The 13,943-nt window shown below is 48.7% G+C and overlaps 2 protein-coding genes and 1 pseudogene across 3 annotated transcripts; 2 read left to right on the forward strand and 1 right to left on the reverse strand.

Moving 5' to 3' along the window:
• Positions 1 to 991: 991 nt before the first annotated feature.
• Positions 992 to 4,145, reverse strand: LOC147821977 (PRELI domain containing protein 3B pseudogene; annotated as a pseudogene).
• Positions 3,700 to 6,557, forward strand: Vpreb3 (V-set pre-B cell surrogate light chain 3). Its single transcript, XM_004843586.3, has 2 exons — positions 3,700 to 4,871; positions 5,674 to 6,557. Exons 1-2 carry the CDS (start codon positions 4,820 to 4,822, stop codon positions 5,994 to 5,996), a joined length of 375 nt encoding a protein of 124 aa, XP_004843643.1. The 5' UTR covers positions 3,700 to 4,819; the 3' UTR covers positions 5,997 to 6,557.
• Positions 6,558 to 7,441: 884 nt separating this feature from the next.
• On the forward strand, positions 7,442 to 13,144 carry Znf70 (zinc finger protein 70). 2 transcript variants are annotated; one of them, XM_004843587.3, is made up of 2 exons: positions 7,442 to 7,585; positions 10,654 to 13,144. In XM_004843587.3, exon 2 carries the CDS (start codon positions 10,728 to 10,730, stop codon positions 12,066 to 12,068), a length of 1,341 nt encoding a protein of 446 aa, XP_004843644.1. In that variant the 5' UTR covers positions 7,442 to 7,585; positions 10,654 to 10,727; the 3' UTR covers positions 12,069 to 13,144. The 2 variants fall into 2 exon arrangements, with proteins under 2 accessions (XP_004843644.1, XP_021112950.1); XM_021257291.2 differs by lacking the exon at positions 7,442 to 7,585 and adding an exon at positions 7,593 to 8,141.
• The last annotated feature ends 799 nt before the right edge of the window (positions 13,145 to 13,943 follow it).

Here is a 13,943-nt window from a genome sequence, read left to right on the forward strand (position 1 = left end):
TTATAGGCAGCTAAGTTAGATAGAAATATTCTAGGCAGACAGGGTCAGGCCCTCAAGGGACCCAGTGGAAAAGATGAGAACACATCACAACTGTAGCTAGAGGCGCATTTGTCAAAGGTGAGGCCTCAAGATAAAGATGCAATGACCAGGCTTACATGCCACGCCAAGGGATAAGCAGTATAATTAGTAGCACCTGATCTGGGCCAGGAAGTACAGCTAGACATCAGTCACCCAGTTGGATGAGCATCCGGACTCATCCCTTCCCAAAAATGTCCTTGTTCTTTCCATATACCCTTGCTATGTGATCCACTTTCCTTTTGGATCAATGTTAGCTAACTGGCTATACTTGTAATCTTATTGGTTGATTATAGTTTGAGTCACATTGTACTCACCTCATGGTTTTGTACCCACCTCATGATTCTGCTCTGTAAAGCATTCTTAGAGAAGTGACCTCGGTGGCAACCCACTTTCGAGTCCCCTCCTGTCTCTCAGGAGCTATTGCTCAATAAATCTTTTCTACTCTTAACCTCTGTTGTTTCTTAGATTCATTTTTTTATTTTAAGGGACACAAACTCTGCATTTCTGACATCTAGCAGGTTGGGAGTTATATTTTCTCCTGTATTGTTATATTTCCACATTGTGCTCGCTTCGGCAGCACATATATATTTCCACAAAAATACTGGAACCCTCACTATTAATCATTTCAAGCCATCCTAACACTAAATGATCCCTGTAATTTAGAACCCCTGTATCTTTTTGTTTTGAAGACAGTCATATAGCCTTACTCCAGCTTATTAAAAAAATTCTACCTGAAATGTTGTTGTTGTTTTTTGGTACTAGGGATTGAACTCGGGTCCTTGCGCTTGCGAGGCAGGTGGCGGAACCACTGAGGTAAATCCCCAGCCCTTGTTGTATTTTTAAAATAACAAATAAATATATCGTCTGCTAGGAGAGACATGGGGGACCTGATGTTGCATAACAAATTCCTGTATCATTTCTTTACAAACGCTGCTGCCACCATCCATGTCCTTATGCTTTCTCCTGCCAAACCTATTGATTCTTCAAACTCAGCATTTAATTTCTGCGTTACCCATTCCACCGCCTCTCAGCCTTTATCAGCTCTTCGTGACATCATGGTTGCCATCAGTCCTTCAAGGTAACAATGTGGCGGACTCCTTTCACTGTGAATATGGCTTCCTGTTTCAAAATGTTTTGCTTTTTTTCTGGGTCCTGAAGATGTGGTTTGAATGTAAATCTCTCATCTACAGAAACCATATTTGTAAATGAAATATTGGATTTAGGTTCCATTGTTTTCTCTACAGGATCCACTACAGAACGTTCTTGCACATGTTTTGGTTCTTCCTGCACCAATAATAGACTTTGCAATGGAAGGCAGCACCCACTCCATGCTGAAAAGCGTGTGCCTGTGCAGGTTTCCAGAGGGGTCTATGCCTGTCCAGCAATCAACTCCACCCATACCCGGGTTATGAGAGTGTGTGTATCTCTGTGTCACAGCTGCTTTAAAAGTGTCCCATGGGTTGTCAAAGACATATACTCTAGGCAAGGCATGGTGGCACACACCTGTAATCTCAGAACTTGGGAGGCTGAAGCAGGAGGATTGCCATGAGTTTGAGGCCTACATAGTGAGTTCAAGGTTAGCCTCAACTACACAACAAGACTGTGTCTCAAAAAAAAAAAAAAAAAGACATATTGGGCCAGGGATTTAGCTCAGTGGCACCGTGCCTGCCTCGCAAGTGCAAGGTCCTGAGTTCAATCCCCAGTACCAAAAAGAAAAAAAGTCATATGCTCTGAAGTCCACATCTTCATGGTGCCAGCAGCCTATTAGATGTCTAGACTGCACTAGGGGACAAATGAGAGTATATTGTTTTGGTTGGTTTTATTGTTTTTTTCAGGGATGGTGAGGTCAACAGATCAAGAGACCAGTGCTCTTGACAAGATTGTGTTACTCTGTTCCCAAGAGGAGGAGGTCCCTAAGCCATGGGTTTTACACCAGGAAGCACTACCATTGGTCAGGGGGCAGAGGGAGAGAGAGGAAGTGTGAGGAGGGACCTTCTTTGGGGTTTCTGCAGAAAGGAGTGGGCAAGGCAGGATAGGCAGGTTTAGAAATGGCCAGTTTGAATAACTTCAGTGGACTCTGGAGCATAGGGGTCGTTTCCAATACAATGGCAACTGGCCCTAGGTGATCAACAGGTGGAGTTTGAGAGTCCAATAATGGAGGGGTTGGTGGGTGTGGGCTTAGGATTGGTAGGTTTGCATTTGAAAAATACATAGCAGTTTTATATTTCTAGAGATAAGATAACCTTGGGGGTGGTGTCAGTTCCTCCAGGGTTAACAAGGCCCCTCCAAGATTAGCACTGGAATATAGAAAATAAAAGACACACTTATTGTGTTAGTCAGCTTTCCATTACAGTGACAAATATCTGAGATAATCAACTGAAAAAAGAGGAAAAGTTTATTTGGCTCATAGTTTTGGAGGCTTCAGTCCATGGTCAGTTGGCCCCACTGCTGTTAATCCCGTTGTGAGGCCACATATCATGGCAGGAGCATATGGCAGAGAAGTTGATCACCTCCTGGCAACTGGGAAACAAAGAGGTAGAAAGTGGATGAATTCCCAGTAAATTATTTGAGGCCATGTCCCCAGTGACCTGAGGCCTCTTACTAGGCCTCATCTCTTAAAGGTTCCAGAATATCCCAACGATGCCAAGTTGAGGACCAAACCTTTAACACATGGGATTTTTGAGGGACATTTCATATCCAAACTACAGCACTTAATAAATGCAGTGTGCCCAGCCCTGGGGAAATGACCCAGAAGGGTTTCTCTCCCCAGCTCCTCCCTTTGCTCTCTGCTTCCTGGCTGCCATAGGACAAGAAGCTGTCCTCCACCCACACCCTTCCAGCATACATTTTTGCCTAGGAGTCAGTCAACCATGGACTGAAAATGTAAGCCAAAATAAACCTCTCCTTAAAGTCACGAGTTTCACATATTGTGTCTTAGTAACCAGAGACTAAGACAACATCCTCTCTTTGGGTCTTCACTACCCCCTAGCTACCAATGTACTAATCTTTTTTTTTTTTTTTTTTTGGTACTGGAGATCAAACTCGGGACCTTGTACTTGTGAAGCAGGTGGCGGCACCACTGAGCTAAATCCCTGGCCTTTGTTTTGGTTTTTTGAGACAGGATCTCATTATGTAATTCAGATTGGCCTTGAACTCACTATGTAGCCCAGGCTGGCCTCAAACTGGCAGCAATCCTCATGCCTCAGCCTCCCGAGTGCTGGGATTACAGGTGTGTGCCACCACACCCAGCAGCTAATCTTTATTTTCCAGATGAGGAAACTAAGGCACCTAGAGAAGTAATTTGGCTCAAGTTATGCACCTAAGGAGATGGGATTCAAACCCAAGGTGTAAGCCACCTCAACTTGTCTCTACCTGGCAAATGAAAAAGACCGACAGTGTCAAGGCTGGTGAGGATTTAATATCACTACAGCTGGAACCTTGGCAGTGTCTCCTAAATCTAAATGTACACATTCCCTACCTCCTGGCAGTTCCACTCCTGTGTGTTCCTCCAACAAAAATGAAAACACAGGTACACCAGAAGACACTGACAGGAATGTTCACAGCAGTTTCACTGGTCTTGGCCAGAAAGTGGAAAGCTCTCAGATGTCTAATAACAGGAGAGTAGTGTAGTCAGAAAACGGATTACACACAGCTATTAGAATTACATATTGTTGCCTGCACATGGATGACTCATAACGTTGGACAAAAGAAGCAGGCACAGACCCTCACAAACATATAACACACTATCATTCTATTTATAGTAGAAATTCTAGAGCAGGCAAAATTAATGTGAGGTGATAGAAGTCAGAATGATGGTTTCCTTGGGCATTACATTAGTCAGATTTCCATCACTATAACAAATACCTGAGATAATTAAGGTTTATTTGAGCTCACCTTTTGAAGGTTTCAGTCCATGCTCAATTGGCCCTTTTGCTTTTGGACTAGGGACCAAGTCTTTAATACACAGACCTTTGAGGGACATTCTAGATTCAAATTATAGCAGGGGTAGAGAGTATTACTCTAGAACAGTGAGGTAGGGGATCCTCTGGAGACCTGGAAATCTTCATCTTCGATTTTTTCTCTTTTTGGAGGGCAGTACTGGGAATGAACTGAGCTATATCCTCAGCCCTTTTTGATTTTTTATTTTGAGATAGTGTCTCACTAAGTCATTAAGTTGCTCATGTTGGGCTCAAACTTGTAATCCTCTTGCCTCAGCCTCTCAGAGTATGTGTGCCCCCATGCCTGGCTGGAAATGTTCTACATCTGGATCCAGATGCAGATTATAGTGCTCTGTGTGTGGAGTGAACATGTGTGTTATATATAAAATCACTGATCTATTTGCTTAAGGTTTGTGTACTTTCCCATATTCCCCTTGTACCTCAATAAAACAAGTAAATTCTTGGGCTGGGGATGTAGCTCAGTGCTATAGCATTTGCCTGGCATGCTGGAGACTCTGGGTTGATCCCCAGTGCTAAAAAAAAAATAGCAGATTTCAACCTCCTGCTGTACTTGCACTTGAGGACTTCCAGGTTTCTGATGTCCCACAGTCTTGTGTACCAGGACCTTGACATTTGGGAAGATAGGGCTAGGCTGTTGGCCCTAGCCACACCTCTCCTTCCTCAGTCAGTGGGTTAATTTGCATGCCTTTTTGTGGTCCAGCAGCCTCCCCAGTCCTGTGCTCCTAAGCACCTGGAGCACAGCCTAGCCCAACATCTCCCTGCCTGCCTCTCTGCCTCTGGTCATGGCCTGTCCCCTGTGCCTGGTCCTCTTGCTGGTGGAAGCCTTCCTGGCAGGTGAGCCCTCCCATGGCTTGGCTCACCTAGGGGTGGAGTGGGGATGGCACTGACCTGAGAAGTTCCCTGCAAAGCAGCAAATCAACGGAGGCCAACAAGAGAGTCCTAGGTGAAGCACTTAGCTAGAGGGACACCTGGCTCCAGGCAGTTCTGCCCTGACCTAGGGCAAGTCACTTCCTGCGTGGGCCTTGGTTTCCTCATTTGTTAATAATGAGATCAGTAAGGTCCCTTCAGACTCTAACCCTTTGGGGTATCTAAGGAGAACAGAGCTTAACACCTTGATTTTTCACAGGGAAAACTGGCCTGTCCCTACCCCACAGGCCCTCAAGGGCAATTTAACCCCAGAGAAAGTCCCCAGTGGCCAGTGGCCTGAGGCTGAGGCTTGGGTGGTACAGTCCCAAGAGTATTCCGGGGATGGTTAGCCTGTAGACAGGATTTGTAAGTCATGAAACTGAGGGGAAAAGTGTCTGCAGAGAAAGGGAGATGGGCAGCAGGAGAACCCCGGCATTAGTCCTATGTTCTGAGTGCTAGGCTTTCATGTGAACATGGATTCTTGGGGACCTGGCATTAATGGTGACTTAGGGATCACTAACTCCAAAACCCTCACTCACAGAGGGAAATAGAGGCCTAGAGAGGATAACCTGAGTCACACGGAACCAGGCTTCCTATGCCCCTTCTAATGCCAATCCCATGGCACGGGGCTGTGGCAGTGGGCATCTCCTTGTGCTTTGACCAAGCCATCATAGGCAGGGGCAGGAGGGAAGGGACCCAGGTCTGGCCTCAGTGGGTCTGTATCTCTCAGTCTCCCAGCCAGCCCTGGCCCAGCCGGATGCACTGCTGGTCTTCCCAGGCCAAGTGGCTCAACTCTCCTGCACACTCATCCCCCAGCATGCCAGCATTGCAGACTATGGTGTGTCCTGGTACCAGCAGCGGGCAGGTAGTGCCCCCCGATACCTCCTCTACTACCATTCTGAGGAGGACTACCACCGGCCTGATGACATTCCTGACCGATTCTCAGCTGCCAAGGATGTAGCCCACAATGCTTGTATCCTAACCATCAGCCCAGTGCAGCCTGAGGATGATGCAGATTATTACTGCTCTGTTGGCTATAGCTCTGATCCCTAGGGGTGGGGTGTGGGATGCATGTCTCCTGTCTGCCTCTCATTTTTTCCCCTGAACTTGGATACCTCCCCCCGCCCTCTCTCTGATCCTTGCTTTCCTTTCACTGTACAATGGATTAATAAAATTCAATATTATTATGAAGGCCATGAGTTCCTGGTTGAAAAAGTGACTGTAGTTTGTCTGGGAGTGTGTACGGGATCGTTGCTGAAGAGGAAGCACCTGAGACCCTTGGGGAGTGGCCCAGCCTCGCCTTTGGCCCCCAGGGGCTCAGCCTGGTGGCCTGGCCTTCCGGTGCCTGAGGCACTAGAGGGAGAGAAAAAGGAACCAGCTCTATTGTCCTCAGTTCTGCGTGGCTGATTGTGGTCCAATGCTTAGACAATCTGGGGAGGCTGGTCCCCACAAAGCCAAGCCTGTTGCCTTGTGGAAGGGCAGCCCCTAGCTCCCACCTGGAGTCTGCAGAAGGCCCCATGGGTCACTGATGGAGCAGGGAAGCAGATGTGTATAGGTGGTATGGGCATGGAGGGAACTGAGAGGCACCTGAGGGCCAGGGATGAAGGTGACAAAGGCAGGTGGGCAGATGCCTGGATAGCCTCCCTTCCCACCAGGAACAGTGTGTTCTATTGGTCTCCTGTGATTAGATTGCTATCTCTTGGGGGAAGCTTTTCCCACAGGCTGTGTGCCCACACCGGAGCTGCTATGGGCCAAGGGGCAGAGCCATGGATGAAAGGACAAGCCTTGCCAGCAGAAGCAGAGCTGAGTGTTCGGAACTGGGTCATGTGTGTATTCAGGAACATTTCCATGCTGGGCTTGGGGGTAGCCCAGTGGCAGAGCACTGGCCTAGTGGGCAGGGGGTCCTGGAATACACACCCAGCATCACAAAAACAAAACAAGCGCATCTCTTTTCCTTTCTGGTGCCCCCTAAGAGGCGCCTCATGCGTGGAGGTTAATATCCAGACGCACAGAAATCAGAGGCTCCAGGGGCCTGGGACGGTCCTGCCTACACTCCCAGCCACACCTCCCGAATTGTCTCTGTGGGAGTGGATTGGGGAGAAAGGACCAGGGTTACCCTAGGAAGAGGGAGAATACGAACAGGGCCTCTGGGTCGAGAACTATGGGAATCCCTTCCCCTTCTTCTGAAAACCCCAAACTCCCAGGCGGCTGCTGTCTCATACTTAGCCCCCAGGAAGTGGCAGCAGGTGCCTGTGGTCTAGACAGGCCCGTCTTTCCTGGCCTCTGTTTTTCTTTTGCACTCCACTCAATAGCGGCCCAGCTCCTTCCTCAATCCTTTTACAACAGAGACTTTTCTGATCCGGGTCCCTTTGCCCCGAGGATCTGGGAAGATTAGGAGCCCTCCGGCCTGACGCGGTAGGACCACCGAGATCCCGGGACCTCCGCGCGGCCTAGAGCGGTCCCGGAAGTGCCCTCGGGCCGGGGGCGGGACTCCAGGCACGCTGGCGGCAGCGGGCTTCGCGTCAGCTGCAGACGAAGAGCGAGGCCGCGACGGCCGCGGGTTGGAGCGGCTCAGGTGCGGCCCCGCCCCGCCCGCCCGCGGCCCCGCCCCAGCCCAGGTGCACCGCCCCGCCTCGGCTCAGGTGAGTGGCAGCACTTTCGCCAGTGTGACTTGAGGCCGCCTGACCATTTGTCCCTCTGGTAGCCCCTCGTAGGGGTGTTCTCAATCGATGGGAAGCCTGTAGGGGCGTTGCGTCGCCATCTGGGCAACGTGTACGGGTCTGCAGCTACTCGCGCGTTTTCAGCCCGGAGACCCTGACCACACTGAGGGTTTGCCTGGTGCCCGCGCCCTGGTGGCACCCTGGAGGAGGGGTGACGAATGCAAGAAGAGCGGGGGGGGGGGGCGGGAATTTAGCTCAGTGGTTCCGCCGCCTGCCTTGCAAGCTCAAGAACCCGAGTTCGATCCCCGGCACCAAAAAGAAAAAAAAAGAAGAGCTGGGGAAGGCTCCGAGAGAGATAGGAAGCATGGGTTTCCAGACCTGTTGATTTTTCATCCAAAAACATTTAACACGTCTTAGGAACAGATTAAATTATTGCCAACTTTTTATCCGTAATGGGGCTTCAGAGTGTAGGGGCTACTACTTATTGGGAATGGAAAATCTGTAAGAGGAGAACGTGGGAAATACCCGGATTTAACAGGTAGGTGAAGGAAGATTTGCAATCCACACATACCAAGGAGTGATCAGAAGGGATGGAGATTGAGAAGAAAACTTTCAGAAACCAAGGGAATAAAGTAGGGGCAGGTGGGGAAGCGGTAGGGGGAATCTCAAAACTTGCAGGCATCCAGGTAGGCAACGTGGATTATTGAAAAAGTTCCAGTTTTTTAAAACAATGCCGGAAACCTACTGAGTTTTGAGTATTGGCACTAAGGAAAAGCCTAATTCTTTGAGAGCCAAATCAAACATGTCTATGTGGCAGGATCCCCAGCCTGCCAATTTGCAATTTCTGAAAAGCTGCTTTTGGAGAAGGAGCTATTGGTGAGCAGTGTCAGATGGGGTGGGAAGGTGAGGACCAAGAAGATGGGGATTTGGCAATAAGGAGGTCATTGAATGCCAGCACTGCATGCTAAGGTCCTAGCTGAAATTGGAAACTTGAAATATGTCATGATTCTGTGCATAGGTGTACGATTTTGCTGGCCATCATTTAACATCTTAGGAGGAACTGGCAGAGAGGGTTGGGAATCAGCAACAAGTTGCCACAGGACAAGTAGGTGAGCAGCATGATGCTGGTGGGAGAGTTGAAGAGACACCCGTAGTTGGACCTACTAAGGAGAGAGAGAGTGTAAACCAGACAGAGAAGAGGTGGTACTAGAAGAGAACCTGGGTGAAAATGGAAGGTTATTGGACTTGAGGTTGAAAAGCATAGGCTGAGCCGGGCATGGTGGCACACACCTGTAATGCCAGCACTCCGGAGGCTGAGGCAGGAGTATCACCGCAAGTTGAAGGCCAGCCTGGGCTACATAGTGAGTTCAAGGCCAGCCAGAACTAAACAGGAAGACCCTATCCCCACCCCCTAAAATAAATAAATGAGATATGCATATGAAGTTCTAGTGCTCTCTAGCACGTAGTAGGTACTTATAAACAAGAATAGTTGTTATTACTATCACATCGCTTGGGACTTCCCCTTTATCTCTCTAGCACAGAAGTTTCTGAATGGGCTCTGTTGGGCTTCCTCAGTGACCACTATAGTAGAGTGGAGGGCTGAATGGGGTGTTCTAGTATCTTTCCTTGTCCCTGTTAAAACACACCCTTTCCCCTGGAACAGTGCTGCTTCATTTATTTATATCTCCTAAACAATTATTTGATTATTTGACGAGAAAAAAAGTGTGATAGTTGTAGCGCAAAAACAAATGGCTTTTCCTCCCTTTGATCATTTATTCAACAACTGTGTGCACTGAGATTGTGCTGTTGTGCTGGGGACTGGGAATTTCACAGTTGAAGAAGCACAGTACTTGCTCTTAGGGAGCTGGGAAACTAATGTTGGGGACAGTCTTATAAATATGCAGGGTGGTGAGTGCTGTGACAGGGTACACTCAATACCTCAGCTCACCAAGATGGCCAAGAGTCTGAGTGTGTAGGGACTAAGGGACATTTTGACCGAGTGTGGAAAGATGAGCAGATGCAGTCTGAGGGCAGGGGAAGGACCTTTTAGAAGACAGAAGCAGTACAAATGAATTGTTGAGCTAGAAGATTAGTGTGTAGGGGAGAGAGGCAGGAGACAAGGCTGGAGGGGTTGGGTATGAAGGACCATGTGAAGGATTTGAGCGGTTGCAAGAAGGAAAATTATGAGATCAAACTAGCGTTTGGGTATTTGACTTTTGTCTCAGTGTAGAGCATGGACAGGTAGCAGCTGGAGGTAGGCGGCCAGTTAAGAGGTGAGTTTTGAAAAAATCCTGGGGAGTTGCCCTGAGGCCTAAGCTGGACAGTGGCAGTGAGGATAAAGGGTAGAGGTGCCTTGCATGTGGTTTCAGGAAGTGGACAGGACAGGCTGAGTTGGGTAAGGATGAGAGAGTCTAGGCTGACTTCTAGCGTTCTGGCTGGGTTACCTGCTGTTAGTGGTGCTGCTGTACTCTTTGTCTTTTCCCAAAATCCCACCACCAGCATCATCCAGTCACCAGAGGCTTGCCCCCTTTTCCATAATGGCTCCACTTCCTGTTTAGCCCCCTTTGTGAATACTCACACTAAAGTCTAGATACCCTGATGTGGCACCTGATTTTGCTTGTCTATCTGTCTTCCAGTTGTCTCTGGTAAATGAAATTCAACTCTAATTCATTTCGTTTCATCTCAAGGCCAAGACTGTCTTATATTGTACTCTTTTGGCTTGCTTTCTCTCTCTCTCTCTCTCTCTCTCTCTCTCTCTCTCTTTCTTTCTTTCCTTTTGTGCAGTACTGGGAATTAAACCCAGGGGCTTTGCACTAAAAACCCCCAGGTGTTTTTATTTTTTGAGACAGGGTCTTGTTAAATAGCTAAGTTGCCCAGGCTGGGGTTGAACTTGCAGTCCTCCTGCCTCAGCCTCCCACACTGCTGGAGTTGTAGGCATGTGCCACCACACCCAGCTCATTTGTTCTTTTCCGCCATAGATTCTAACATGGGAAGGAGGTATGTATGAGATCCTTGTGTTACTGACTTGACAACATCCCTTATTTTTTCAGATTATGAGAACAGTGAATGCAGCTCAAAGAAGAGTGTTTTTAAAGACATACAGTCATTGGGATTGAGATTCACAATGGAGGTTTCTCCAGCAACAAAGTTTAGAGAGACCTTTGTATTTGAGGACAGGTTAGAGACACGACAAGACCTTTTCCAAGGGGAAGACCTGGGAGATCCTTTTCTTCAGGAAAAAGGTTTGGAACAAATGGCTGTAATTTACAAGGAGATCCCTCTTGGGGAGCAAGACTTGGAATGTGATGATTACGAGGGGAATTTCAGTCTCTGTTCAAGCCCTGTTCACCCTCAGAGTATCCTCCCAGGAGTCAGACCCCAGGATGAAGAGATATTTGGCCAAGCATTTCTCAAGAAACCTGACATCAGTGTGTGTCAGATCATCCATGGTGAAGAGTCCAGTCCACAAGCTCATGAAGAAGTGGCCAGGGGCCACTTGGGACCTAATGCACCTCACAGAACCCCACAGCCAGCCAAGCCCTATGCATGTCGAGAGTGTGGGAAGGCCTTCAGCCAGAGCTCACACCTTCTGCGACACCTGGTCATCCATACTGGGGAGAAGCCCTACGAGTGCTGTGAGTGTGGCAAGGCCTTCAGCCAGAGCTCTCATCTTCTCCGCCACCAGATCATCCACACTGGGGAGAAGCCGTATGAGTGCCGGGAGTGTGGGAAAGCCTTCCGCCAGAGCTCAGCCCTCTCGCAACACCAGAAAATCCACACTGGGAAGAGGCCCTATGAATGCAGGGAATGTGGGAAAGATTTCAGCCGGAGCTCCAGCCTCCGAAAACATGAGCGAATTCACACAGGAGAGAGACCTTATCAGTGTAAGGAATGTGGGAAATCCTTCAACCAGAGTTCAGGCCTGAGCCAGCATCGGAAAATCCACACCCTAAAGAAACCCCACGAATGTGATCTCTGTGGAAAAGCCTTTTGTCATCGGTCCCACCTCATCCGGCACCAGCGAATTCACACAGGGAAGAAACCTTACAAATGTGAAGAATGCGGAAAGGCCTTCAGCCAGAGCTCCAACCTCATTGAACATCGGAAGACTCACACTGGTGAAAAACCCTACAAGTGCCATAAGTGTGGGAAGGCCTTCAGCCAGAGCTCCTCTCTTATTGAGCACCAGCGGATCCACACTGGGGAGAAGCCCTATGAGTGCTGTCAGTGTGGCAAAGCCTTCTGTCACAGCTCTGCGCTGATTCAGCACCAGCGGATCCACACTGGCAAGAAGCCCTATGGCTGCGAGTGTGGCAAGGCTTTCAGGCACAGGTCAGCTCTCATCGAGCATTATAAAACCCACACCAGAGAGAAGCCCTACGTGTGTAATCTGTGTGGCAAGTCCTTCCGAGGGAGCTCACACCTGATCCGGCATCAAAAGATCCATGCTGGGGAGAAGCTCTAGAATGGGAAGCCCCACCACAGCGTGGAAGCCTTTGCCAGATGGAGTCCATATCCGTGTAACTTTGTCTCTAAGACCTCACCTACCTCCCTGATAACTTTGCTGGGTGGACAACCTCCCATAGTGTCCTCCTGAGCATCCTTGCTATCAGGAAGCCCCATGTGGCACCAAGCTCTCAACATGCTCCTGGGTGGAAGGGAAGAGGGCCAAGGGGGTGGCGAGCCCACAAAAAGAGCTGGCTTTCAGCTTTCTTATTCTTACATTTGACTCCTAAGCCTACAGATGAGATTTTATTTTTCCCTGTTCCTGCTTTTCTCAGTGTCTGGAAGAAGAATATGTCAAGGGGCAGAAAGTAGAGAAAAACCAAGGAAATTTAGATATACTCTTTAAGGCAGCAGATTGGCACTTTCAGAAGACAGAAAGCACATCATCTGTAGTACAAGTCAGCTGAAGAAAATGAATTCAAAAGTAGATATGAAAGAAGCAAAATGGAATTCTGTGCCTGGGTTGGGCATTGATGATGATAACCAAAACATATTACCAGGGCAGAGGAGGGTCTCAAAGGATTGATTTGGGGGTTGGTGAGGGTGGTGACCCCCTTGGGCATGGTCTCATAGCCCTCTGGTTAGCATGAGAGTGGATTCTGTGAGTGGCTTGATCACAAGAGGACAGGTTTGGCCCTATTGTGGCCACAGGATATTTGACACCTGTGACTCAGCAGAGTGCTGGTACTGATGCCCTCCAGGAACAACCCCTCCCTGAGACCTGGTGCTCCAAGAGCACAGTGTGCCTTGGATGCCATCAGGGCCCACTTCTGGTCTGGCAGTTACACAGATTCCTCTCTTTACTCCCTGGTGTTGGGACGTGGGAAGCAGGTGATTTGGAAGAGGAGGAGGCCATGGTTCCTTCAGAAGAGTGTGGGAATGTCTGGATTCAATTCCTATTCTGCAAATAGCGTGTTTCCTGGATTACACATGGAATGGTTTCATGAGCTGTTTTGACAAATGTAGTTTTTAAAACTTCAGTGTGTTTTTTAGAGAAATTACATCTGGTTATCCATAAAGCAGAGCTAAAACTAAGTTTCTTTCATGGTCTCCCTACTTCATCCATGTCAGTCAGATTAAAGTGTGTAATCCTAAAGGGGGGGGCTGGGTTCAAAGTCCAGTACCGCCCCCGCCTACTTCTGTGACCTGAGCCCCACAACTTCCCAAGGTTGTTTCCCTGTATGAATGACCTGGCCATGTACTTCTAAGGGTTGGTTTTAGGATTCTGTTCAGAATGGGGCCACACTTGAAAGTGCCTTGACAGCCCAGCAGTCATGGGTGGCGGTTAAGGATGGAGACCCTGAGTGACCCCCTACCCTGAAGCATGTTACCTGCAGACCAGAGAAGTGTCCAATACATTGACATGTCCTCGTAGACACTCCCAAACCTGCTGCAGTGGTGTCATGCTTGCTCTGGTGATCTTTCTACCTTCCTAACTGTAGTTCACCTGGGGGTTAAGAAGTGCCACTGACCATGTCCCACCTGGACTCATTCAATCAGCATCACTAGTGTTGGATCCCTGACATGTTTCTGAAGCTCCCTAGGTGGTTATAAGTTACAGCATGTGACTGGGCAGTGAGCCCTGAGCTGGGCTTTCGTGCGGCCCCAATGGCTTCCCTGTCACCCTGTTCACTTTGACAGAGCAGAGCTTGAAGGCCATTCTGTCTCGGCCCTGCCCCCACCCCAACCCTGGGAATGGGCTCAAGCAGTGACAATTGTCTTGCCAGTTGATAAGCGCTTGTCCCAGGCCAGGGAATCTCGTTTTGCAGTGCTGGAAATTGAACCCAGGCCCTTGCACATGCTAGGCAAGTGCTCTACCACAGAGCTACATCCC

This window comes from Heterocephalus glaber, unplaced genomic scaffold, assembly GCF_053883595.1.
Source record: "Heterocephalus glaber isolate CG9 unplaced genomic scaffold, H.glaber_assembly_v1.0 deba00001687, whole genome shotgun sequence".
NCBI lineage: Eukaryota > Metazoa > Chordata > Mammalia > Rodentia > Bathyergidae > Heterocephalus > Heterocephalus glaber.